Source organism: Haliaeetus leucocephalus, unplaced genomic scaffold (genome assembly GCF_000737465.1).
Source record: "Haliaeetus leucocephalus isolate CR32 unplaced genomic scaffold, Haliaeetus_leucocephalus-4.0 Scaffold906, whole genome shotgun sequence".
In the NCBI taxonomy this organism is placed as follows: domain Eukaryota; kingdom Metazoa; phylum Chordata; class Aves; order Accipitriformes; family Accipitridae; genus Haliaeetus; species Haliaeetus leucocephalus.
In genome coordinates this window covers 801,104-826,770 of record NW_010973342.1, presented here as the reverse complement: position 1 = coordinate 826,770, position 25,667 = coordinate 801,104, and the positions used below count along the sequence as shown (strand labels likewise).

The window sequence follows — 25,667 nt, the reverse complement described above, 5'->3', positions numbered from 1 at the left end:
TTTTTATGGGTTAAGAAAAAATCTCCTGTTTTCACTACTTCTGTATTCCTGAGGTATGTTCCCTAAGCCGTACAGATAAATTGTAGTGAAACTAGTTTTAATGAGCAGAAATATCTGTAATCTTGGTATATGTTATGAAAGTCAGTCAGTTTAATTGCTTGAAGATGTAAGGCAATGTGAATGGTGTAGCACTACACTTTGACTTCAGCCAAAATAGGTTTCTTCAGTGAGGTCAGAGAAATCTAATTCACTGAGACAAACTCTTAGTCCTAAATGTTGTGCATATCCAATTCCATAATACTGTGTGTAAGCAGAGTTTGTTTAATGAACTGTAAGGAAGACCTAGGGGTAAAGTCAAGTGTATAGGAAACTGTTGTGCCGTCTTAGAAGCCACAGGCTAAAATAAAGTTCCTTCCTGTGCACCTGGTTTGACTCCTGTTAGGTGAATTTGTTATGCTTCCTCTACAGCCTAGCATATTTATGTTGCATATATTCAGCACATTCTTCTGTTAAGTGAGATCTGATGATTCCATAAAAATTATGTTACTATGTTGCAACTTAAAGCTTTTATGGACTTCAAGGATAGCATTCATCTTGCAAAACGTACGTCTATAAGGTGGATAGCTATATCTTTACTCAAAAATTCTAAGTATTAGTCACCAAAGAGAAATAGATATTGGTGTATGGTGCAGACATCCAAAATAGATCAGATGATCTAAAGGGCACCTATGCCTTTCAGTTACCTGTAAAAGAAGCCTGTGGTGACAAGCACAGTACAGACACCTGTCCTACTGATGTCACCTCATTTAGTGAGTTGAAGTGTGTGGACCTTTATCCAGGTTGAGAGAATTACATCTCCCAACCACATAACAGTCTGTGAACCAAGGATCCATGAGCTGATTAATTCTGCTGACCAAGGTCTATCTGCAAGTGTGGAGAAGCATGGTTGTTTCACCGCTTGTCTGCGGGTGTGCTATGAGACAGCACTATTCTGCTGCTTTGCAGAAAAGGGGCTATCCATCCCAATTTCCAAGCTGGCTACGGATAATTTTGTTGCTGAACAACTCATAATCACAACCCCCCCCCCCACCTCATTTTACAGCATATCACTCACTCTGATGAAGCTTCTCTGCAGTACTTGAGCCCCCACAGGAAAGCTCTTGCAAGAGGCTGATTTTGTGCGGTAGTTGGCCTTGATGAGGGGCAAGGAGAGATAAGGGCAACTGTACTTCAAAGGATGTCAGTCAGAGATTTAACACACTCATGGTCATTTCATGTTGCCTTTGAGATCTTTAATTCACGCAGGACTTAAAGACAAGAGATTTCTATTTCATGCTTATTTGCTGATACTAGTATCTAGGGAACATTAACACTTATGGGTCTGAAACATTAAATTCCTGAAGCTCTAGGTGGTTTAAAACTCCAGCATTATTTAGCTTTGTTGGCTTCCATATTCCCAGGGACAAAATCCAGCTGTTTGCAATGTTACCTCTTTAATCAACTTTAACTTGTATACCAGCAGCGCTGCAATGGATTTTGAAAGGTAATGGTAACATTGGCATGATTTCAAGTTTATATTTTCACAAAGATTAACTGCTTTTAATCAATTTCTGAGGTGAACAAAGCACAACAAGACTTTCCCACAGTAGCAAACACACATCTCCTTTTCCATTTCCATTTTTCCATTTCGTCCCGTACATATTTCTGTGCTGATACAAGGTTAATGCCTTCTTTACCTGTACTTTCTCATATTCTTCCTATGAATAGTTGCAAAAAGGTACATGAGGTTTTAGCAAAATACTTCATAGACAGCATATATGTATAAAATTTAAGTTTAAAGAAATCAGCTGCTTTTTTTTTCATACCACACCTTTTTTTGTTTGAGATCATGGAAATAGTACTGAAAGTTCAAAGCTGATTATGTTGTCTAGTCTTTTTTATGTTATTTAAGCTAGAACTACATGTAGAGAAGTAAAAACTTTGCAGACTTAGAGGCAAATTTCCAAATTCTGTATCTAAATTTAGGAAAGTAATTTCAGATACCTACAGAAAAAATAATTTGCTATATGAAATTTCTTAGCCCTTCAGAAGTTTTCAAAGAGAAAGTAAGTGTTTGGTACTGTTCTACTGGTAGGCCCCTAAAAAGGGACTATGGTGATTCACAGTAATCCTGTTAATAAAATATTAACTTCTTTTTATTAGGTGTTCCTGGTGATCTCAATTCATATTAAATTCCTTCTTCTTCAGGTCTTATGTCCTGGGTTTGGCTGGGATAGAGTTAATTTTCACAAGAAGCTGGGAGGGGGCACAGCCAGGACAGCTGACCCGAACTAGCCAAAGGGATATTTAATACCATATGACATCATGCTCAGTATATAACTGGGGGAGCTGGCCGGAGGGAGGAGGGATCGCGGCTTGGGAACAGGCTGAGCGTCAGGTTCTGGGTGGTGAGCAATTGCATTGTGCATCACTCACTTTATACAGTCTTTTATTAGTATTATTGTTATTAGTACTTCTTGTCTCCTTGTGTTGTCCTATTAAACTGTCCTTATCTCAACCCATGAGATTTTATGTTTTTCTTCCGATTCTCCTCCCCACCCCACCGCGTTGGGGAGGAGTGAGTGAGTGGCCGCATGGTGCTTAGCTGCCAACTGGGCTTAAACCACGACATCTTGCAAATGTCAGATCAGCATATTTTTTTTTTCAATAGAAGGGGAAATTACAAAATCCACAAGGTGGACAGAGAGTCTTTGCAGAGAAAGTCCAGATTTAGGTAGAAATCCAACATCTGAGGCTGATTTACAAAGTGGGTAATGAGCATGCCACTAAGATCTCAAGAATTAGAGATATCTGAGAGAAAGCAGTCAATATTCACTTACCATGCTCATCCAGTAGTATGTTGTCAGGTTTGATGTCCCTGTAAAATAAGGAACGGAATGCATTACATTTCATACCCAAAGAAAACCTGCAATTTTAAAGTTTTCCCCATCTGGGTATGAGGGCCAAGTCATTTAAGTCATTACAGAACCAATGAAAACCATATCATAGATAAAGGCAAATGATTTTTATCTACATCTTTTTACTGCCCTGAGAAAACATGCATACTAAAGAGGATCTCTATGTTTCCATTTCTTGTGGTTTTGTTTTCATATGGTTAGCATTGACATGGATTTGGTTTTCAAGATTATGTACTTTATTTATAGCAGCGGGAACAACGAGATGGAAGATTTGCATCTAGTAGGTGCCTGATTGCCTCAGGGACTCCGCATTTGACAGACCCAAGAAATCATTTAATTGGAAACATTGGTGATCTACCGTTTCTGCCAGACCCCACTAATCTGCCATGCTCACATGCATGATCACTCACATATTGTGGAGTCCTGCTAGCTATCTTATGCTGATTGGGTAAGTCTAGCAGCTCTCTTTTTAGCTCCCAAATCCCCACTTGGCTGTCTGTAATGGTAGGTACTATGCTGGGGAAAGGAGCGGGGATAAGGGACGATGAAGATGATGATGTGCTGAAGCATCAGCTCAACTCTGCCGTTCTTGGCACAAGGGAAGAACATTGCTCTAGAGAGCTGCACTTTCAGGATAATTTTCTGTTGACCTACGTTCATGCTGCTGTCAGGAGGGATGGACGCAGCTTTATCCCCACCACTGTCGGGCATTCCTACTCTCTTTCTTGGTCCAGCATCATTGCTTATGGTGCGGACCTGTTCTGGGGGAAACTCATCTCTTCCCTTTGCCAGTCTGGATCGGTCCCTGGTTTGGCTCACCCCGCGGCTTGGTGAGCGTGATGCGGCAGTGTTGCGTGGACTGCCTTTTCACTGGCAGCTTGTGCTTCATGCGGTTTCAAAGCCGTGTTCTTGGTGTGGCATTGCCAGAGTGGGAGATGCATCAGTCCACCTTGAGCAAAACATTTGCCCCTTGGGCTGAATTTTCCACTTATGTCAAAAGAGAAGGCACTGTAAACTGCCAAAATAAGCTGTTGAATGAGTCTGCAGATGAACTCCAAACACTTCCACCTGTGTAATTTCTTTCAGCCAAGGGATGGCTTGATTATTCCAATTTAAGAATTTCCCAGGAAATCCTATCCTGACTGAAATACATACTAATACATATTTAGATTTCGCTAAGATGTTTTTTTCCAATGTGCCCGTAAATGGAATGAAGAAAAAAGTGAAATGTTGCAAAAGGATGTGTTACACCAGAAGACTTTTTTTTTTTTTTTAATTAAAGAATGACTTCTGAGGTGAACATCATACAGGAATAAGATAGCAACAGCAATTATAATATGTATATTGCTTGCATGATATGAGCTCAGTCATCACCCAAACTCCACACCTTTACTGACAAAAGAAGGAAGCTTACAGTTTAGTATTCTAAATTCCACGCTTTCTAGCCCTTCCTGAGAATCATACAAAATTGTGAAGTACACTAAGATTATGTTTACAATTTCTGTAGCAGCAGCTGGGGAAACATAGGATAAATAAGAAATTACTTTGAATCGTTCCCCACACATTTGGAAATAATGTAGGATGTATACGTCTCTGTGCAAGGAAACGGATCTCACTATGAATTACCATCTGGAATGGAAATTTGAAATTATACCCATATTTCAGTGTGAAATACTGTATTTCTTCTGCACAACTTACAGGCTACCTATAATTGCCTGATTCAGCAGCAGTTCTAGTTATATGTGTAATATAAAGGGAAATCTCTTCTAGAGCCTGTCACCCACAAACCTCCAAACTCTGACTTGTCTCTTCCCTCTCCCCTGTAGTCATTCGTCATATCATTTACCATATCAAAGCTTCTCCTTCCCCTGACTTCATATGGGTGAATTTGTGAGTTACAGGTGAACTGTAGGATTAAATATCTTTTCTTATATTATAAAACTTCTCTTTGGTTGAATTATCATAGGATATTCTATACATTTTTATATTTAATGTTATATCTAATCTCTCAATTGATGAGACAGTTTTTGGAATAGCTACTGTTCAGCTGGTATCAAACATATTTGCTAATAACAAAATGATTGTTACAGTAACAGTAATGGTCTTTGGGCTTTGATAACTGTTTTCTGATAAAAGTTGGAATTATGATTTCACGTTGAATAGTCTTTGTGGTTGATCCATGACTTGAAAATAAAGCAATGACTTTCAATGGAAATAAGCACGTCATAGTTTTGGCTGTTGAATTAAATATTTAAAACTTTGCCTTCACAGAGTTTAACAAGCACAATCTGACTCTCCAATTCTCATGGGGGTAAAAAGATTGGGGGTCACACCCAAGCACATTAGGGCCTTTCTGTGGCTTCCTAAAATCAGTGATACATTCAACATCACTCCAAACTGTTTTCCCCAGTTTAAGGAAATAAAAATTAAGAATTGGAATGGTACAATCACTAGTACTTCACTGAGAAGAAAAGTGATCAAAAGGAGAAATTCAGCTTTATGAGCTACTGCCATGTGTATAATAATGCAGCACCCAGGGATTGCTCATTACAAGGCTATGTCTTTTCTGTCTTTTTTTTTAAAAGATGGGTTTAAACAATCTGAGTATCTGCTATGGTATTGCACCATTAAGTAGACTATATGTTTTTATTGCCACCAGAAAAGACATTGACAAATCCACTTGACAGCTGTATGTATCATCAAATATATTCTTCATGCAGTTGCATCTGTAATGTTCAGAAAGTTGAGTGGTAAAATTAGATCTGTGCTTATCTTTCTGTGACTAATTCAGGCAGTGGCTGATACTTGATACAGATGCACACAGACCATAAAGCCCTTCCTACCTAAGGGACCTTCCTCCCCGTGGGCTCTGCCGACTTTGCTCATTTTGCTCAGGGGCAGGACTGTAGCTGGGGAGAGGTACACCAGATTATATTGCCTTGCACAGAGCAGCCCAACCCCTCAGTCCCTGAGGCAACTTGATAGACTCATAACTGTGCCTCAGATCTCAAAACAGCCTGTTTTAAACTGCTTTTACAGCAAGTAAAATTCATAGGCTAACTTAAGCCGGAAGGTGAACAAGTTTCTTAAGATGCTGCTGCTGTGGGATCACATGCCTGGAGAAGCACGTGATGCATAGATGCACATGGCAAGAGAGAAAGCAAAGCGCAGGCTCACTGTGAAGAGCATGCCTCCCAGCAGCACTCTATCATGTGGTTGTCCCCAGTTTACTGTGTGGCACTAAAAGTTCTCCTCTCTGGACGCAGCTTGATGAAATCTCTAAAGACTGCAGAGGAGCAAGGCCACTGCTCTGCCCTTGCACTGACCACTGCCTGCTAGGTACAGGGCAGGGAGGGTTCCACACAGTCACGGGGAAGACTTGGCAGGTCGAGGAGCATTGCAATTGAAGTTACTGGATATATTCAGAATGGAGGGCTTCTGGCATCTGTTACACAAATGACAGCTAACTCCTTTAAATAAATACTCTATTTAAATTCATTTAAACAGTAAAAGCATATTTATATAGGAAGGTGGGTTTAAAAGATAAAAACTCTTTAGTTAAGCAGTTTAAATTCAAACATGTTAAGTATGTGAAATTCTGTTTTGACTACACATCAATATTTCAGAAAACATTTTTCCCCTTAGCAAGCATGTTCAAACAACAGGGTGTCAAATTCATCACCTTAACAGAGTTTTTCTGTTATGCATATCCCTAGCTAAGAGAATTAATTGAAACACTCATTTCATAGTCCAAGTATCCTGAACCAGCTCATAAGAGAAACTGAAGGACTTTTGCAAGGAGCAAACTTACAGTTTGGATTCAAAAGAGCCCTGGGCTGCCTTCTAACTGTTCACCAAGCAATGACCAGCAGAGCTATGGCAGTGTCCTTGACACTGATTTCATAAACACAACTTTCTCAGTTGGTACCGGCGCTACTCCAACTCTTTTTACACACAGAAAAATCAGACCAACATAGAAATGGGAGTGGAGAAACCTTCAAAGTCTTTGCTCAGTGGCAGGACCAGGCATAACTATATAACAGGTGGTCCAAGAAACTCAAGAGGTGTGGACAAATGAGAAAAAAATGGGAAAAATTGCAGTTTAATTGCCACTTGTTGATATTGCCTGTGAAACTATTTCTAGCTTTCTTCAATTGCCTTAGCTACAAATGTCAAACTAAAGCTCCCTGAGGGATGGAAGTACAGTAAGAAGGTGCTGCGTATAATTTCCAAGTAGGAAAGAATGATTAGTAATCCACTTGTACCTTCTATAGTATCTAGGCCGAGTGGGCATCCAATGCTTGAAGATATTCTCTCTGCATGGATGAAAACCACGAGTGTGGCTCAACTCATGTTCACTGCATATGCCAGTCAGAGTCCCCTGAACTCCCTGGAAAGGCTCGCAATGATTATAAAGGACTTAGGTTAAAGTATGTGCAGGTTTAATGACTGCTTCCGTCAATGTTGCCTTCTGGTGTTACTAAGTGTGGTAGAAACAGATTTCTGAATTAAGAAGTGGAGAAGTTGTGCAGTCTTCATTCTTGGAGGTTTTCAAGACCTGACAGGATAAACCCCAAGCAACCTGGTCTGATCCGAAGGCTGACCCTGCTTTGGGCAGGACATTAGACTAGAGGCCTCTGGATGTCCCTTCTAGCCTAAATTAGTCTGTGAGTCTATGAAAAATAATGTATCCAAGTACAAAGTCCATCGTTCTTATTCCCCCTCCTTTTGGCTACAAGAAAGTTCATGAAAGGTTGAAGAGACCTGGGAGAAGACAGTATATGTGGAATTTACTGAGTCTTTGGTATAGTCCATTGCAGCTGGAAGATAGTCAGAGCTTCCACATATTAAATTCTGTCATGGGGCTTGAATGCTGATGAAGAAAATAGTGGGAATAAATAGTTTATCTTCAGCATGAAAGGAGGTTAAAATTGAAATGTTCTGCAGTTCAGCACTGGAGAGATGTAACGCAATATTTATTAGCTATGTGAAGTGGTAAAAGAATGAAGATTATTTCACCTGAAGAGGACTCTAAGAAATCTCAGTAAGAGTGAGCAAAACTAGGCAACTTTATTGCCAGTGCTGGATAAAATGAACAGACACAAAGTATATATATACATATCAGAAGGGGAGAATCTGAATTACTCATCAGGATTAATGACCATAAATAACCTGCCAGAGGTCACACTTTTGTGTCCCTTATATAGATCAAATAGTCATAGAAAAGAAGACTGAAAAACAGGTGATGATGCCATTTTCTCTAAAGCTTGAAATCCAGAACAATCTCCAAAAAAGTTTCATGTGTTCTGCTACAAATTAGCAACAAGGACATTGTAACTTTTGATCTCTACTGATATTGACTGGACTTGAAACATTGATCTAGAAATGAAAGTTGTGTGGTTGGTGAAGTCAACCATGAATTGCCTAGTTTTCTCAAAGAAAAAAAGTAATGGCTGGTTCATTGACTATCACTTCTCATTGATAACTAATTCAAAGCAGGTTACAGAAAAATATTGCAAAAAAGGTGTTATGCTGTAATTTAAAACAAAAGTAGGTCCTTAGGCTTACCTAATTTCATAGCATCTGAAAGAAAACAGTCAAAAAAGAAAAGATCTGGAGAAGGCTAAACAAAAAAATATCCTGAGAGTAAAGAACAAATAGATTAAGGTTGTTTAGTTAACAGAAAAGATCTGTAAGGTGCAATGTGACAGACATATCAAATAATAAATAGTATCTAGATGGTCAATAGAATTTTTCTATTTGCTTTTGGAACATGAAAGCAAGGTTCATATTTCACAAAACTGAAGTGAACTAAACAAACAGGGTTTTATTTATACAACTGAGAATTAAACTCAAGTTGATTACTACAAGACATAATTGTGTAAAAATGCTTCAGAGGCTTAAACAAAGATCTAGCCATTGATGTGAATAACAGAACTAGAGTTCCTCCAGCTAAGGTTAATCTAATTGGTTTAAAAAAAGCACTTCTACAAGTACAGATACTGTCTTTCCTTCACCTTTTTGAAACATCAATAATAATGCCAAACACAAGATCTATGCTTTTCCTTAAGCCTGTGAGAACTGAAAAACTAACACTTCCCATCTGTTTTATTCTGCTTTCCTGTTTTGCAGCAAACATACAAACACCACAGGCTTGGTTTCTGCCATGTATAAATGTGTGATTTTTTGCTTTTGCCTGTATTTTCTCCTTATTTCATCAAAAGATTTCATGTGTTTCCAACACAGGGACAGCTGTTCTTTGCCAGTCCAAGCAGCTTTCTAATATTATTAGAGGAAATATTTCAGTTATAACAGCTCTGGATGGGTCTGAATTCACATGTGTAATAACCCCTAACCCTTTATTTCATATCAGCAAAAAGTCCAAAGTACATTCTTTCAACTTTATATCTGACAGATTTCACTCTTTGCCTTGCTGGCTCAGAGCAGGATCTAATGTATTATCACATTTCCATTCTCTTGAGCTTCTAAAATCCCACAGTAACATTGATGAACATTTCAGTCAATAGCAGTTTTACCAGCATGACTTATTAGGAGTATTTCCATTTTTCAATGATGATTGGTTTTCTCTCAGTGAGGACCGTTGAGGTTTCAACTCTTCATTAGCCAAAGGCAACTTAGAGAAAACTCAGTTGTGTACAAACTCATGAAATGAAGTCTTAGATTTTTAAAAACAGCTCTTAACTGCTTTTATTTGAATAGACCAAAGACATGTACTCACTTTCATTCAAAGGACAGAATCTAGCATATGAACAACAGGTGTAAGTTGAAACAAGGGAGGTTCAGACTGGATATAAAGGAAAACTTTCACCATGGGGACAGGCAAGCAGTGGGACAGGCTGCCCAGAGGGGCTTTGTGGTCACCATCCTTGGAGTTTTTCAAGATATGACTACATAAAACCCTGGGGAGCCTGGTCTTATGTCATATCCAATCATCCTTTAATCAGAAGGTTGGACTAGAGACCTCCTGAGGTCACTTCCAACCTGAATTTTTCCCATGATCCTTTATGTATAGACAAGTTCTGCAGGGAGCAAAGAGAGCTTTCTCCACCCTTCAGGTCAGCAACTGAGTAGCTTCCTTTAAACCACACCTAGCTCTACAGCCCATAACACACCTCCTCCAGGGTCAGTGGTAATACCTAGTGCCCACTGACAATAAAAATCCATGGGTCACAAGATATGCTTGTCTCAGTCTGGATGTGGCAAGCCCATATTTACATGTGTATCACTAAAATTGATTGGGTTACAGTTAAGGCAGGCTATGTCCCTGCAGAATGCTAAGGGTTTTTTTCTCAGAGATCGTTTCAAAATATCCAACAGAGTAATTAAATTAGATGGATTTTGCATTCTCATAAGGGTACAAAAGAAACAAGATCCAGACAAAGACCCTAGAAGTCAATAGAGGGATTACATTAGCTTCAGCAGACATTGTTTCAACCCTAATAAAATTTTTCTCGTACGCTTTTCTCTTTAGCGCTGACAATCTAACGGTATGTTGTGTAGGATAAACCTTGAAATGCTGAGTTTAAAGGCTTTTTTTCTTAATTAGGCAGCTCATTTCTTATATTAATATTTTTTCCTTATGCAGAAACAGGCATCTGAAGTTACTGTTTTCACTGGGGAAAAACAAATTGTGTTAAGATCACAGAAAGTCACATTCACTAGTTTTTAACCAACAGTGACCTTCACAATCCTGTTTGCCTTCTCTTTGTCAAAATAGTCCCAACATTCATGACTGAATGTGAGCACTGGTTGTATTCTTGGATATAGGGAATGCTATAAGAAGACTAGGAGTCTGCATTGGCTAGTAGTTAAAGTGTTAAAGTCTGGAAGACAGCTGTTACTATTTAAAAAAAGCACAGTAAAAAGCAACAATTTCTGGATAACAACCTGAAGTCATGCAGGGACAATTCCAATAACCTCAGTTTACTGAGTACCTGATTCTCTCAAATATTAAATTATTCTCAATTATTTGCTCATAACCCATTTATATACTAGAGAATATACCTGACCAGAACCTTTTATTTTTTATTAGGGTTTTTTTTTAGGTTTTGTTAGTCACACCAATGTTTCGCATTCAATCACAAATGTATACCTGCCATATAATAATAAACTGATGTGACATGAGTAATTCTGAACAATTTTCATTGCAATTAATATTAGCTGTATAACAGTTCTTAACAGCCATAAGAATGGCAATGAGTTGGGAAATGTAAGTTTCAGCTATGGATTATTCAAGTTCACATGAGACTTATCACTATATCAGAGCACTGAAGTGAACCATATCATACATTATAAAGGGATTTCTCCTGATTATGGAAAGAAATGTGAACAGATTCTGATTTTCAGAGATAGGGACCTTATTTCCTTCCTATTTGATATTTAGATTCATAAATAATACACATGTCCAAGGTATGCAGATCATAAAGAAAGTGAGTGCATACATAGTGAGGTTTTCTTGTGGCAAATTTGTTGAAGCTTTGGAATTAGGAAAAGTCAATACATACTGGCCACCCTACAGCCAGGAGATGAATTTGGTCAGAGGTGTTTTGCTTCTATAAGGGCAGCACAGAAACGATGTATCCTTCAGAGCTGAACTGTGCAGAGTAGCTACCAATAGCACTTGCTCAAGAAATAGCCTTAATGAAGCCTGATGCATCCTCTTCCTTTTACCAACACCTCATCACTTTTATTTTTTTTAGGTTTTTGTTCCTGACCAACATCCTTCCTAGTTTCAATAAATGTTCAATGGTATTAAAACAAAGTCATAGTAAGAATCACAGAGTTCTTCACTTTATTTCCTATCAGTTGGATGGGAATGAAAGACTTTTGACTGCTCCAGACCTCTGATTGCCAGTTCACATACCCCTCACTGAGATCTCACCAGTAATTGCTGCCACTTACTGTCCTTTTATAAAAAGACCTTCAGAGCCTTCTGTTCCTGCTCTAATGAATGCCATGACATGACATGACCCCATGAATCACTGTAATTTTGAAATTTAAAGACTTCAGTAAAGTTGAAAATTGGATGAGAAGATGTGGTATTAGATTACGAGAGATCTGTAAGGAAAAAAAGTCTTGTGGATGCTTGTTTGTATGACTCTGGATGTGTTTCCACAAGGCATCACATCTGACACCCAAGCCACCAGAATAATTAAGTTCAGAAATAGGCTTTCACAGTTCATGGTGCCTGACTAAAATAGGAAGGAGGAAACGATGTCTGTTAGTAAAAGCCACTGGTCATAGGTGTGGACAGCAAATGAAGAAACAAGTGACCGAGATGACAAAAAATTAAAGTACTGGTCCTGGTCTTTACATATTTAAACTTGGGTTAATTCACTAACAACCAGGGATAAGTTACACATGTAATTTATTGTTGCATGGCTTTTGCTGAGCTGAGCTATTTATAGGAATAAATAAAAAGTATTGCACCTTTTTTTTTTAGCTATTTCTGTCTTGAGTAAGGAGAAAATTCCAGTACAGCTGAGATCCACTAATTCTGCTTGAAAGCAAAATAAATTGCTATTTTGCACCAGGATGTCCATGCATAAATTTATCTTCTGAGAAGCAAAAGGTACAATAATTCATTCAATCAAGTCAACCATTTCCATTTGCACTTTCTGGAGCCTGTTGTACACAGAGGACTTGGAATGTCAAAGAGCATTGCTTTTTTTTTGACAATTCCAGTGTCCTGTTCTAGTCTGAAATGTCAGAAAGTCTAAAATATTAATTGGTCTAAGTTCTGTCCAGTGGAACTTACTTCATCAGGCCCATCTCCATCCAGAAAAGAAGAAGAAAAAAAAAAACAAACCAAAAAAAAATCTGCATTTCAGACTCCAAATAAGGCATGGAGAAAAATTTGTAGTTTTGCTGTGACTTACCAGATACAGTTTCAGAATCATCAACTTCCAGTAGAAGATTGTTTTTTTCAAATAAGTATATGTATGTGGATAGATAAATATCAGATGTCTTAGAAAAACTAACTCTTGCCTTCAGGAAAGGCTCAGACTAACAAACATTACAACTTGAAATTTAATCTGGTTTTATCACAGTGTTTTAATAGTTTTATGATATTTTAGTCGTATATTCAAATCTCACAGTACTCATTAAAGCAACTTCTAAATCTAGAAATTAATAGAAATCCACAGAATTCTGTGTGAAAAAAATGAGTAAAGGTTTCACGATTTCAAAATCGTTCCATAAAACTGAAACACCTATGAAAAGATTCTAAACATGCAATCTCAAATAATATATTTATCACCAATCAGAAATACATAGTTTTGTTGTTATACAGTCTGTGATGAAGCTGAGGTACTCAAAAAGTCAGTATGCCTTGCAAAAAAAATTTGTTATTGGGTTTTCCTATTTAAAATCCTCTCTCTTTTTTTTTTTTTTTTTTTTTTAAATCTTTTGTTTTCTTTGCAATTCCTACTCCTGGGCTTTAATGCAGAAACAAAAAATACATAACTGCTTCTAACTATCCAGTAGCAAGAATTCATATGATACTAATCAGAATCCTATCATCTAGCCCATTATCACACTTCAGAGCTTTTCCTTCTGTGTGGCAACAAGACCATTTTCTAGTATGTATGCAAGATATAACTGCTGTAATAATTATGACAAGTGAAAAAGCTATCACTAACAAATGCCTCTGAAGACCTTATCTCTTCCTATGTACCTCTAAAGAGTGTCTGGACACCTGGCTCAAGGCTTGGGATTGTAGTACCTAGATATATAGAAATATGTTAATGTGATGCTGAACATTATGGTGCTTGTGGTTCCTTTTTAGTTTAGTACTATTTTTTACCAGGTGTCCATGAAGATCTTGGCTTTTCTTAGCACTTGTACTTGCCAATTTTGTATAGCTCTGATAACAAAGCTGTCAAAGAAGGTACTGAAACATGTTTATTTACAAATACCTCAACTGGAACAAGGTTGTTATTTTCCAATTTTTATCTCCATTTGGAAAAATAGTTATGAAAATATCTTCAATTCTCTACTTGTAACAATAGGTGGCAGTAATGATATCCACATTTGTCTGAATGGCCAGTGGTCTTTGAAAACACTGTAGTTGTCAATTTTATCTTAGAGAAATAGTTGTGGTAAATATTGTTGTCCCAGGTTGAAGAAAATGACTTTTTTAAAAACAGGAATCCTGTACTGAACCTTTCACATTTCTGGGTATATAGAGCCAGATAACAGTTGTCTTTGGCTAGGTTTAGCTCCTGAATTTGCACAGGTGTTAAATTAAAATAAAATAGAATATATTTCATTATATTGTTCTTCCTGAAGACCCAACGTGACTTTGTCACAGAGGTAATTTTATACTGCCATAACAAGAAAAATAGGTGAAGATTCCTATATGCTATAAAAGCTAGAAAGATTTGTCCAAAGGAGAAGGTGAACCTGTACTTTGCCTCCTCTGTGATGCATTGTATAATGTCGCAGAGACTGGGATTGGAAAGTACCACTGCGGCCATATAAACTGAGCTTTTACATAACAAAGCCCAGACTGTGTTATCTAGGATTCCTCGTCCGGACACAGTAGTTCTTTTCCAAGTGAACACTAACCAGCACAAATGACTTGCAGGCAATACGATGGTTAGTTTTCATCTCGCCTGAAGGGCTCAAAGTAATGGCAAATGTGCCACTTCCTTTGCTAGAACTGTCTTCTAGAGTGAACGCTACACATGACTACAGCCCTTCGACTTTTGCGTAGCTCTGAGGGGAACCTTGAACAGCTGTCAACATTGTAATGATGCCAAAACATCACCACGTTTCATATAAGAAGTCTTTTCAGCCAAATGCTTCTCCAGATCACATGGAGGAGTCATGCAGAATCACTATGTAGCAGTAATTTGTTGATCATCTTACAGCTGGTGACTCTAATCTTTTCTGTGTTGTAGCATCAAGTATTGCTGAGACCTTCTGTGCATATGAGTACAAAGGTCATACCCCTGTGTCTGAATCGGCTTTCAAGAACAGGTGACTTCTCTGATAACCACGCAAAGTGGACGGTCTCACTAGACACTAACTGGAGTATGGCATTTGGAAAAAATTATCTGGTCCAGCAGGAAAGCATACACATTGCAATGGTGATGCTTCTTTCCATGATACCATGTGAGGCTTTTGACTAGGAATAAGAGGGAGAAAGTACTCAGCATGTACTCTGACAGCAATTGCATGAGTATCAGTCTCCTTCCAGTAAAAGGCATAAGTCTTCCAATTTACACAGACAGAAATCCATGTGTGAAACTAAATGAGGGAAGAAATTGATGACATTTGTCCTCTGCCTAAAGATAAATCAGGAGAGCATTGTTACTAATAAGCACGTTTGGCTTTATCTGTTGTAAAAAGCTAGCATTGAAAGAGTGGTGTTTTGCAATGGCTGAAATTCATGTAGCTGCTCCTTTCTTTTTCAGTGCATAAAGTACAGATTAGACCCATTCAGATGTATCCCATCTCCAACAGTTTGCTCAGCTTATCAGACAAACTAAAAAAAATAAATAAGTACAGAATTCCAAACACACACATGTGCTTAAGTCAACCACATTTCATAGTGTGTAATTACCGTATAATATACCTAAAATTTGCCTTAAAAGCCCTACCAGTTTCTATACATAAAAGTTCATCAGGCATCTGTTAGAACAGCAGTATCCCAAATAACAACATCACATTGTTTAACAACCGTTTCCTTCATGCATACCAAAGTGCAACTAATTACTGACAACGTGGCTGGCAATTAAAGTATGGTTCAGCACGGTGGACTTCACGTGCAGGCCAAGGAAGGTGACAGCAACTTCCAAAGGTTTCAGGTTCTCAGCGAGTGCCAGGGCAGTCATCCCTTCAATGCAGCAGTGAAGCTTCCCATTAAGCGCATTTTCTGCTGATCCAAGTTTCAGCAGTACAGTGCAGCAGGGAGAACGGCTGGAGACCAGCAAGCAGAAAACAACCATGCAATGCTGTCTCATTCACTCTGAACTGAAACCTCAAATGCTAGCATGACTGTCAGATTCCCCACTACCCTCACCACTGCCATCATCTCCTGCTGGCTCTGTGACATGAGAACCATGGGTTTAAGTATTTGGGCCTTTATTCTTCAAATTGACTGGCTCAGACCCCATAATATACACAACCAGGACATATCACTGAGAGGAAGCTGAACATGTTCCACAGTCAAGTGAGCTTTGATGTCCTGCATATGCTTCCCCTTCTGGGTGGTTTTATAGATTTAATATATGCAAAAGTAAGCTGCAGTAGACCAGGACGGGAGGTGCAGAGTCTGTGCTTGAAACGAAAACTATACTTGGTAAATTATTAAAAAACCTGACCTGCTGCTACCTGAAATGTCAGTAGCCGCTGGCAGGTCTTCTTGTGAAATCCACCAACAGATGGAATAATTCCATGAAATAGAGGGGCAAATATCTGATTTTATGTTGCATTTGGTCCCTCCAACCAATCTTTAATGTTTTGAACAGAAGTCTCATAACACTTTTCTACTTCCAGCCTCACCTATCCTGGAAAGGAATGTAATGAATTACTTCTAAGAATAAATTTGGATGCTTTTAAGAAGGAATATTTACAAAAAAACTCAGAGAGCAGTAAATATGTGTATTCCTGCAGATTGCTGTCTAAGATAGATGAGACTTGACAGGCTACATTTGATGCAAACCTCAACTCATATTCCAGTACACCACCTTTTTAAGAAGTCTCCCTATTCTAAGAGATGTCAACAACATATTGCTTGAAATCAAACAGCCAAGTATTCCAACTCCTCTTGATGAACTTGGATAAGGAATGAAAGATCAGCAATATTACTTAAGTTCACAGACTGCAGTAGCAACATCCTGGTTAAGATTAGTAGGCAAGAATATAGTACAGGTGAAGGTGTATTTAAACTAGACTGTGCAGAGAAGCTGCTGTTACAGTAACTACTTATGCTGAAATTATTATAAGGATTATTCTTTCTACTTATTCAACTGAAAATAGAGATGGGATTCAGCTCTCAGATTAAAGTACTTGGATTAGGTTCTACTGTGAATTAGGTGTCTACATTCCCATTTATAGTCAATGGGAGTTTAAACAACATGGTCATTGGAGTGTAAAGAGCCATTCAGATGACTTTCTATTTTTGGATGAGCTGAATAGCTTTTTAGATTCTGTCAACTGTGTTGACTAGGTATCCACTTGCTTGGACAGCCAACTAAAAAAAATATAGACTCCTGCATTTAGATCTTGGTGAACTGTGGAATAAGTTTTTAAAAACATAAGAAACTTCTTGCATGCTGTGTGGAATTATGAAAACAACGGGGGATGTTCTCGAGTCAAATTATTGTAATGTGTTATCACAAAAGCGCAGGCAGGTATTTAAGCCTCTTGCAGGAGTCACGCTTCTGGTGCTCATTGTCTTGTTTGACGTCATCTCACACCACGAAGAACGCAATCCTTCATACATGATAAATTGTGCTGCAGTTAAAATACCTTGCACGCTTCAGAATTTGATGCTGCCATCAAATAAAACATCTTCCTCATTTGTGGCATGAAAACCTCTGAGGCTCTGTAGGGTCTTGTAGCTGGGTGAGGTTAAGAGGGGGGTGTCTGAGGAGGGAGCCCAGGGCTTCCTCGCTTCCCTCCAGACAGGTAGCCATCACAAGCCCAGCTGTCTGGGGCATCCAGGGAACATGGCACTGCCACAGAGCTGCTTTTGTACAACTGGAGCCACATTTCATCACAGTGAGATAAAATCTTGTCTGATGTAAGGAAACGGGTGACAAATATTTCTTAGGAGACAAAGGCAGGCAATGACTGAGCTCCACCTTACTGAGCTCCACCTTTCTTCCCATTAACTAAAGAGTTAGTTACACTGGTTTCATGTATGCGTTCCAAAATCTAGACAACAAAGCCTTAATAATTCAATTTCTCGGCTTTAGATCTGTTATTCCTTTTTGATACTGTATCTTCCAAAAGCAAATATTAAACAATAATGACAGGATAAAAGACTGTTAGCTGGAAATGGACATCCTTACCTATAGGCTCATAATTCTTAGTTTCAGCAGCAGAGGTACTCTGTGACTCGGGGAAATAAGCTGATACTTTAATTAGTGTTCAACTCTCTATACATATGTAAGTGCATGTATTTGCATTGGGGCCCGTCTGCAGAGTGTTTCTGTGGCTGAGTAGGTTTGCAGAAGAGAGTTGAAGGAGCACCATCAGGGGAAAATTCTGCAGCATCTCAAATTAAGAGGCAAGCTGTGAGTCTCTGTAGAATTTAAAGGCAGAACTCTAGATAATGAATACATTTAATGAGCATAAAAGCTGAGAAATACAGCATTTGGGCAATAGGTTTTCCACTCAGCAAGTCTTACTAAGTGACTATATTAGTAATTATTACTGATTGTTGACAATAAGTCAATTATTTTTTATTGACTTGCATTCAAAATAGAGCTCTGACCCTCATCAAGTGGCCTTATTGATCTGACATTTTTAAAGAGGACCATGCCTTAATTTTTGTAGCAGCTTGAGAGAGCAACATAGGAAATCTAGACAGACATACTCAAAACCACTCAGCCTTCAGTAAGCCTTACCCCTCTGACCTGGAATTCATATACTGGCATCATATACAGGCATTTCCCCTGTCACTGCTCCCCCTGACTTCATGGTGCCTCTCTCCCATGTTCTCCACTCTCTCTGGTCACTCCTGATTTTGGCTTTTAGGGTCAGCCCCTTTCCACAACAGGTCTTCCTTGCCCACACCCCACACCACACTCTGCACTCCCCAGTCTCTCCTTCAGCCCTCCTACTGTCCCTCCGGACATCTCCTCCACACTTTATGCAGGGAGATTATGTCCTTTTTCTTCTTGGTACCCTCAAATCCATCTATCTTACCACCAATTTCTTTTTTTCTTGCTACTGGCTCTCCAAAGTGTAGCTGCTCAGCTGGCTGAAAAATCAGCCACGTTCACTGAAGGTCCAGACGGTGAACTCATGGGCCAGACATTCAGAGCTCAGTGTAAGACTGTCCAACTAGTTTGTTTTTCTGACATTGTTAAAAAATTGATACCTTCTGTGCTGTTATTGTTCTTGTAGTGTGTTTTTATCATTCATGAAGTCTTTTATCATTCCAGTTCCATCGCAAATCATTTAACATTGAATGATAACAACTACAGAGAAAGATGAGATTTTAAGCAGGGTTGGTTTTTACTAAAAACTAATGAAGTTTGAGGGCTAAATAAAGCCAGAGAAAAATATGGTTTGAACGTCAAAATGCTTACAATATGAACTAAACCTGACAGCAGGGTAAAGATAAAGATGTATAGAAAAAGGGCCCACAGTTTTATCATAAGAAACTCATATTTATCTTCTGAAGTACCTGTGCTCATAATTAAACTCCCAAACATAAAAAAAAAGTGTGAAATGTGCAGTAAGAATATCACTGAAATAAATCGTGAGACTATAACATCATTAGGCACAGAATAGTCACTGTGAAAGGAAAAAAAAATAGAAGCTCTAGCCTTGTATTGTTTTTATCATTAGACTAGAAAGCAGCTCCTCTGCATTCATAACAGCACCAAAGTTTCATGTGTATAACAAGATGAACAGATAAATGACTGGATAAAAACTGGGAGTCACTGAAGAGAGGTTATTTCTCATTCTTGTTAGTCTGACTGTAAAGATTATTTTGATCATCAGTGTAAAGAGTGACCAAATTCACCAGAATCTAATTTAATAAATTTTGGTTCATTGAAAGTGTACCACCTCCCAGGTGCTGATCCTGCCTTGCAAGGTCCCAGTTTGGCACTGTATTTTAAGGTCTTTCCCTGCTGATAGCAGTTCTGCATGTGCAGGAGCACCACAACTGCTGAATTGCAGGCTTGCCTTGTCTCCTCTGCTGCAGAAAAGTGCAATTATCCCCACTGGGTCAGTAGGAAATTCCCCCGGGGATGAGTGTAAGCTGCGTACGCACATGTTGGGAGAAGCAGAGGCTCATCAGTAGGACTGTCTGTCTTATAGCGTCAAAGCTTTGAGCTGCTCTGCTTTCTCCTCTGTAAAACCCATCCAGGGGAGTTGGGGCAGGATTTCACAGAGGATGTAGAGATGTTTGAAAATAACCTCGAGGGAATGCCCCAAGGAGCTCTCAAAAAAGGATACAGAGAATAAATGCAAGAGAAAAAAAATGGAGAAGGCAACTTCAGCAGAACAAATCTCATGGCAATCTGTAACTTAATTACAGTCCCTGCCCACCAGATGATTTGTTTTGAAAGATTAAACCCTGTCTGATGATCAGTGTTGCAACTCCCACTCATTCTCATCCCTTTGTATATCTGCTAAGTCAAAAATTGTACAAAGCAGACCACATCTCACCTGAAATATCAAAGCTGTGCTGAAAGCTGCTGAATGCATTTCTAAGGCAAGAAGGAAGCTTGAATTGCAATATCCTTTAATGAAATGCCTTCTGCCCCACCATGGACAATCTACTCAATTCCTGAGATATAAAAGACTATTGCACTGATGAGGAAATAATGTAAATGTGCAGGTTTTGCCTTAAGTCTTTGTTATTTTGCCATATATTAAACCAAAACTTACATTGTAAGGAAATCTCCAAGGGAATGATAAAATACGCTATGTGTGTATTGCTCATCCAAGCTGAAAAAATGTTGCAACCATTAAAGCAGAAAGAGGAGAAAGAAGCAATTGTCCATATGCTGCTATTGGTTTATATGTTGCTCAGCCTGAAGTTTACAGTCTTTTTCCATATTTCGTCTCTCCATCTACATACTTTAATCAAAGATTTTAAATTTCTTCACTGACTACAAACCAAAAAATGACTTAAGTACATTGCATGCAAATCTGCCACTTCAGTGGAGAGAATATGCCTGCGTATACAGTCATGATGTGAAATTTTCAAGATGCAAACATGTCAGAATACTTTTAATATAACATTAACAACAAAGCTTTGGAAAAAAAGGATCAATATTGTGTCGGAGGGGATTGGCTCTTGTTCTCTCCTCTGTTAATTAAGCCTTCATTCATTGCTAATTTGATCTTGCTGGTGAGAGGAGCTTTCGTTCAGCCTCTCCTCCCCTCCCAGCTGGCCCAGGGAGGCCGGGACAGCAGCACCACCCCAGGATGGCAGGTGGGGGCTGGAGGGTCACAAAACCAGGGTAAACCAGGCAGTGTCATACGAGGCAGACAATTCATACTGTGGAGACACTTATGCCTCTCTAGAAGGAATGCTTAATCATTTTAACTACTCATTGAAAATTATTTAAATGTTATTAATACTCTTGATTATTATATTTAGAATTACAGTATCAACATGCCATTAATATGGTGGTCTTTGCTAGTATACATAAGTTGGGAGCAGATGCCTATACTAAAATCACTTGAAGCTTTAAAGCAACACCAAGAAATTTCTAACAGATTTCTGAGAAAGAAAGATGGCTCTGATAGCACTCACACCGCATTGGCCACAAAGAAACTAGCAATATACTAAAGCAGAAAACTGGCATAAACCAGATCAGATTTGTGGATGGAAACTTGAGATAATCTTGACTATAGAGCTCTGCTTCAATTCTGTCAGCATCTTCTGCTTCAGTGTCTGAATCTATGAAAATGGTTCATGATCAAAATTTTAATACTGAAGAGTGGGGGAAGGAAGGAAGGAAAACATTTAATTTCATCATCAATCAATAGGGTGATAAATTGCATTTTAATACATATCATGTGCCCTGAAGACTGCTTTTATAAGACTTCTCTTCCTAAAAGGTAGGTTAACGTAAAGGGGTTATTAAAGAAAACCAGAAGGAAGCAAAAGACAGTAACACAGACAGGTGATGGCAGCTGATTTAAGTGTGTGTGGGGTGCTCTACAGAAAATAGAAGCAATTCATAGGAAAGTCATTATAATCCCAGAACAAACGCAATGAAGGGCTTTAGGAAAGCCCTCTGGAAGACAGACGTAGATGAAAACGCCAAACCAATACTATGCTCCCTGCCACAGTGACCAGGAAGTGGGAAATGCAAAGCATGGAACTGGCAAATTGGTGTGTAATACCTACATGGACTTTCTATGTTGCCTTTGAGCACACGCCACAGAAAAGGATGTGCTGAGCCCAGGCATCAGCGGACCTGCTGGCATCTCCAGGATGCTGGTTATCACACTCATTGCAGCAGCAAGCTCTAGGGCAAAGTAATTCCCTAGTAGCTTTTTGTTGCCCATTTTCAAAAAGATTTGTACCTCCTGATGAGGCAGAGAGTCTGAATTTGCCTGGGCCTCAGTTTCTCTACACTGTCTCCTCTTCCTGTGTACTTAGCCGTGAACAGCATGAAGTGCTGATTCCCTGTGTGGAAATGCTTCATCTTGCTCCAACAGAGCTGTTTTCCGATAATGAAGAGTATGGAGCTACAACTACCTGGAGCAAGTAAGACCTGTATAAGTCCACAATTCCCTAGTAATGCTATTGTGATTTTAGAGTTTTAGAAAAAACAAGATCTTTCATGTTTATTATGTCCGTTGCAGCTAAATGACAGTGAGGTGAGGAAGGATTCAGGAAAACCTTTAAATCAGTGTGTAAAAATTACAATTCAGATAAAATTGTTTGAAATTCTTTCTAGTTGCATTATAGAAGAATTAGACATAACTTTTTCTTCTAGGTACATGTCATACACTCCTCTGTCTAGATCACATCTACACTTGTGTGGGTGTCTGTTTTTAAACAGAGAAGCAAGGAAAAAGAAAACCAACTATAACCACAGGACTTTTTTAGTGAAGGACACTTGTTCTCTAGAGCTCTATACAGCACAAACAAACACTTAGGATGGGCTCAGTTCAGGTTATCTTTGGCCACTGGAGGTTTTTCACCTAATGCAAGGTAGTTGGCCAAGCTCAGTCAACAGCTCAGGTCTTCCCTCTCCTAACATTGACCGGATGCCTAAATTTGAAATCATGTAGGGCTTGTGAGATGAGTTTTCCTTGGCTAAACAAAATATGTCATGTAAGCACATTCTTACAACTTTGCAATAATGAGAAGAAGGAGGATGAAAGAAATGGCTGAGGGGCAACTTCATCTACTCACTTGAAAACTGTAAGGAACAAAGCAATCTCCTGCTGACTGCAATGAGGATCCCTCAGCAATGAGGGATGAAAAGAGTGAGGGTGTGGTGGGTGTCTTCTGGTATTTCACATGAGTGATGAAGGGAGAGCCCACTATGCCCACGATAAAAGATTATATCAGTGCCGTTGGCAGGACTGCAGCACCTGATGGGGCATCACGCATCTCAGAGTGTTCCCTGTGTCTCCTCCCCAATACAGGCAGTTTTACTTCATTAGTAATCTAGTCTCTGGATATTAAAATCTCCATGTGTTTCCAAACCAACTTCATTTATTTGCAGTATGTCATCTGGTATATCAAATAACTTTTTATTTTACTGTTGCCAAACAGAAGCAAAATTAATTTGTTCTTTTAGGTAGAGAACTCTGTTCAAAAGTTGAAAGGATTGTTCTCTGCATATTCATATCTTGTGATATCTAATCTTTTTTTTAAGGACATGACTGAAATTTAAATACATTTTGTGCCTACATTTTGTGAATCACTTTTTGATCAGTGCTGGTTCATAAGCATTCAGCAGGTTTTCTGTGCTTTGTGGTTTGCATGGTGTTTCTTTTTTGGCTGGTTTTGATATGTTTTCTAATCTGCTTCTCTTACATAACTCATTGCTCAGGTTCTGCAATTTGTCCTTGGAAATAAAGTGGGCTTGCACTTGTTTAAAGAACATAATAGAATGACATGGAAGAGACATGGGAAAACAAATTAAGAAAATTCGATGGACAGGCCTCTTGACCTGTCATTACCTTTGGTAATGCTTATGAGTAATTTTTTCCCATTTCATCTACTTCAGACTCTACTATATTTTCTTCTTCACCTGCACATGCTTACGAGCAAGAAGACTACTAGTATGCACTGAAATCCATAAGAAACTGTGTCCTTTTAGTATGTCCTGGTAAATCTCAGGTTGGCACTATTCTGCCTGTGACAGCTGTGAAAAACAACAAAGGGCAAATTCTCCATTTTCAAATAATTTCCAAACCTATTTACTGCTTACATACTAAATGGACAGTGTTACGAAGGGAACATTTTAAATTAGAGCTTGATCGTTTGGTGTATGGTATCACAAGTGAGACTGGGAAAGCCCGTTTTAAAGAAGAGTCTAATCATTTGCACATATTACCTTATTTCACCAGACCGCTGAACACCTTGAAAGGCTCAATGGTAATGAACAAACAGGCATCTGCTACACCGTAGCCCAGCCTAGCAGTGCTGAACAAAGAGTACAGCTTGTCTAGCTGGTAGCAGCAAGACACCCTTACTCTGCAGTGGATCAGCTGGCAGAGGAAAACGTAATGCTCGATTTGTCACCATTTTCCATTAGCTTTTGCCCACCCTGCACTGCTGCTGAGTAGCTGTTCAGAGCTGGAACAGCTCCTGGTGCTACTCTGCGTTGGAAGCAGAACTTGCAGGAATGGAAAACAGAGTGGTGATCACAGTAGCCACACAGCAGAGATCTGCCAAGCTGGGTTGGTTCCAGTCATATTGTGCTTCAACCAAAAATTTATATGTATGTTTATATATGTACACATACACACACAAATGGTTTTGCATTAAAAAATACCCCACTGAAATAAAAAAAGCCCTGGGCATGCAGATCAAACAACTAGTCCGGTATCCTAAAATTGTGCTGGAAGGTTACTGCAATTTCCTTTCCAGACATCTGCCACATCCAGCCTCCTTTCTGAGCAGATGAAAACCAGTGGAGCCAAATGATGATGAAAAGTGGTAAGGGCAATGCAGTTAACACTTGCCCCTTCAGAAAGAGAAAACGTGATTTTATCAGCACGAGCGTGTTACTTGGGCAGCAGCCGCAGCACTGCAGGGCCAGCGCTGCTCTGAGCCAAGGCTTTAGCTGCAAGAGCATCCTGGGAGAGACAACACTGGAGCTACTGCTGGAAGAACCAGCTGAATGAAAGTGGGCAGCCTACTTTGGTGAGGAAGCAGGTGGTTTTATTGAAATGTATGAACAGCAATATTTGTGAAAGGAGGAGGTTGAGTTACTCAGGGCTGAAATAAGTTTATTCAGCCTTTGATGGAAAACTTTTGTCCAGCACATTATTCACTGGTATTATACAAGCAGCGCTGGAAAGAATGTGTTTAGTCATACCGTCTCGAAACAGCAGAATGCCAGATTTGATCCAACGTTTGAGAATGAATAAGACCATGTGAATTGTCAGAAGCCTTTCTGTGTGTAGTGGATCCGATGGTCTATAATAAACACCATTCATCCAGCTTTCAAAGCATTATTTTTTCATTTAAGAAATGTGGATAAAATATTATTACAGCAAGGCTGTGAGGAAATAAGGTTTTGGGATGTAGCCATTACCGGCAACCAGCAATTTAGAGATATCTCAATATTAACTTAGCTGTTGTGTAAGTTAAGTGAAAAATTTGCCCAGAATAGCCTTCAAATCATAGCTTGAAACTTATAGCTTTTCTTTTGAAATTTTTTATAATTCTGGCTGAACATCTATATAATGCAAACATTTACAATAGAGCTGCAAGACACACAATGCAGCATTCCTTATGAAATCCACTATTGCAGCATTGTGCCTGACAAATATGGATTTTATATACATGGATGT

The 25,667-nt window shown here is 38.9% G+C and overlaps 1 protein-coding gene across 1 annotated transcript in view; it reads right to left on the bottom strand.

Moving 5' to 3' along the window:
* The window catches only part of STK32B (serine/threonine kinase 32B), a 147,586-nt gene that overhangs the window by 56,951 nt on the left and 64,968 nt on the right, over positions 1 to 25,667 (bottom strand). Inside the window, exon 5 of the mRNA XM_010583545.1 lies at positions 2,880 to 2,917. Coding sequence (XP_010581847.1) covers positions 2,880 to 2,917 — 38 coding nt within the window. The remainder of the gene's footprint in view (positions 1 to 2,879; positions 2,918 to 25,667) is intronic.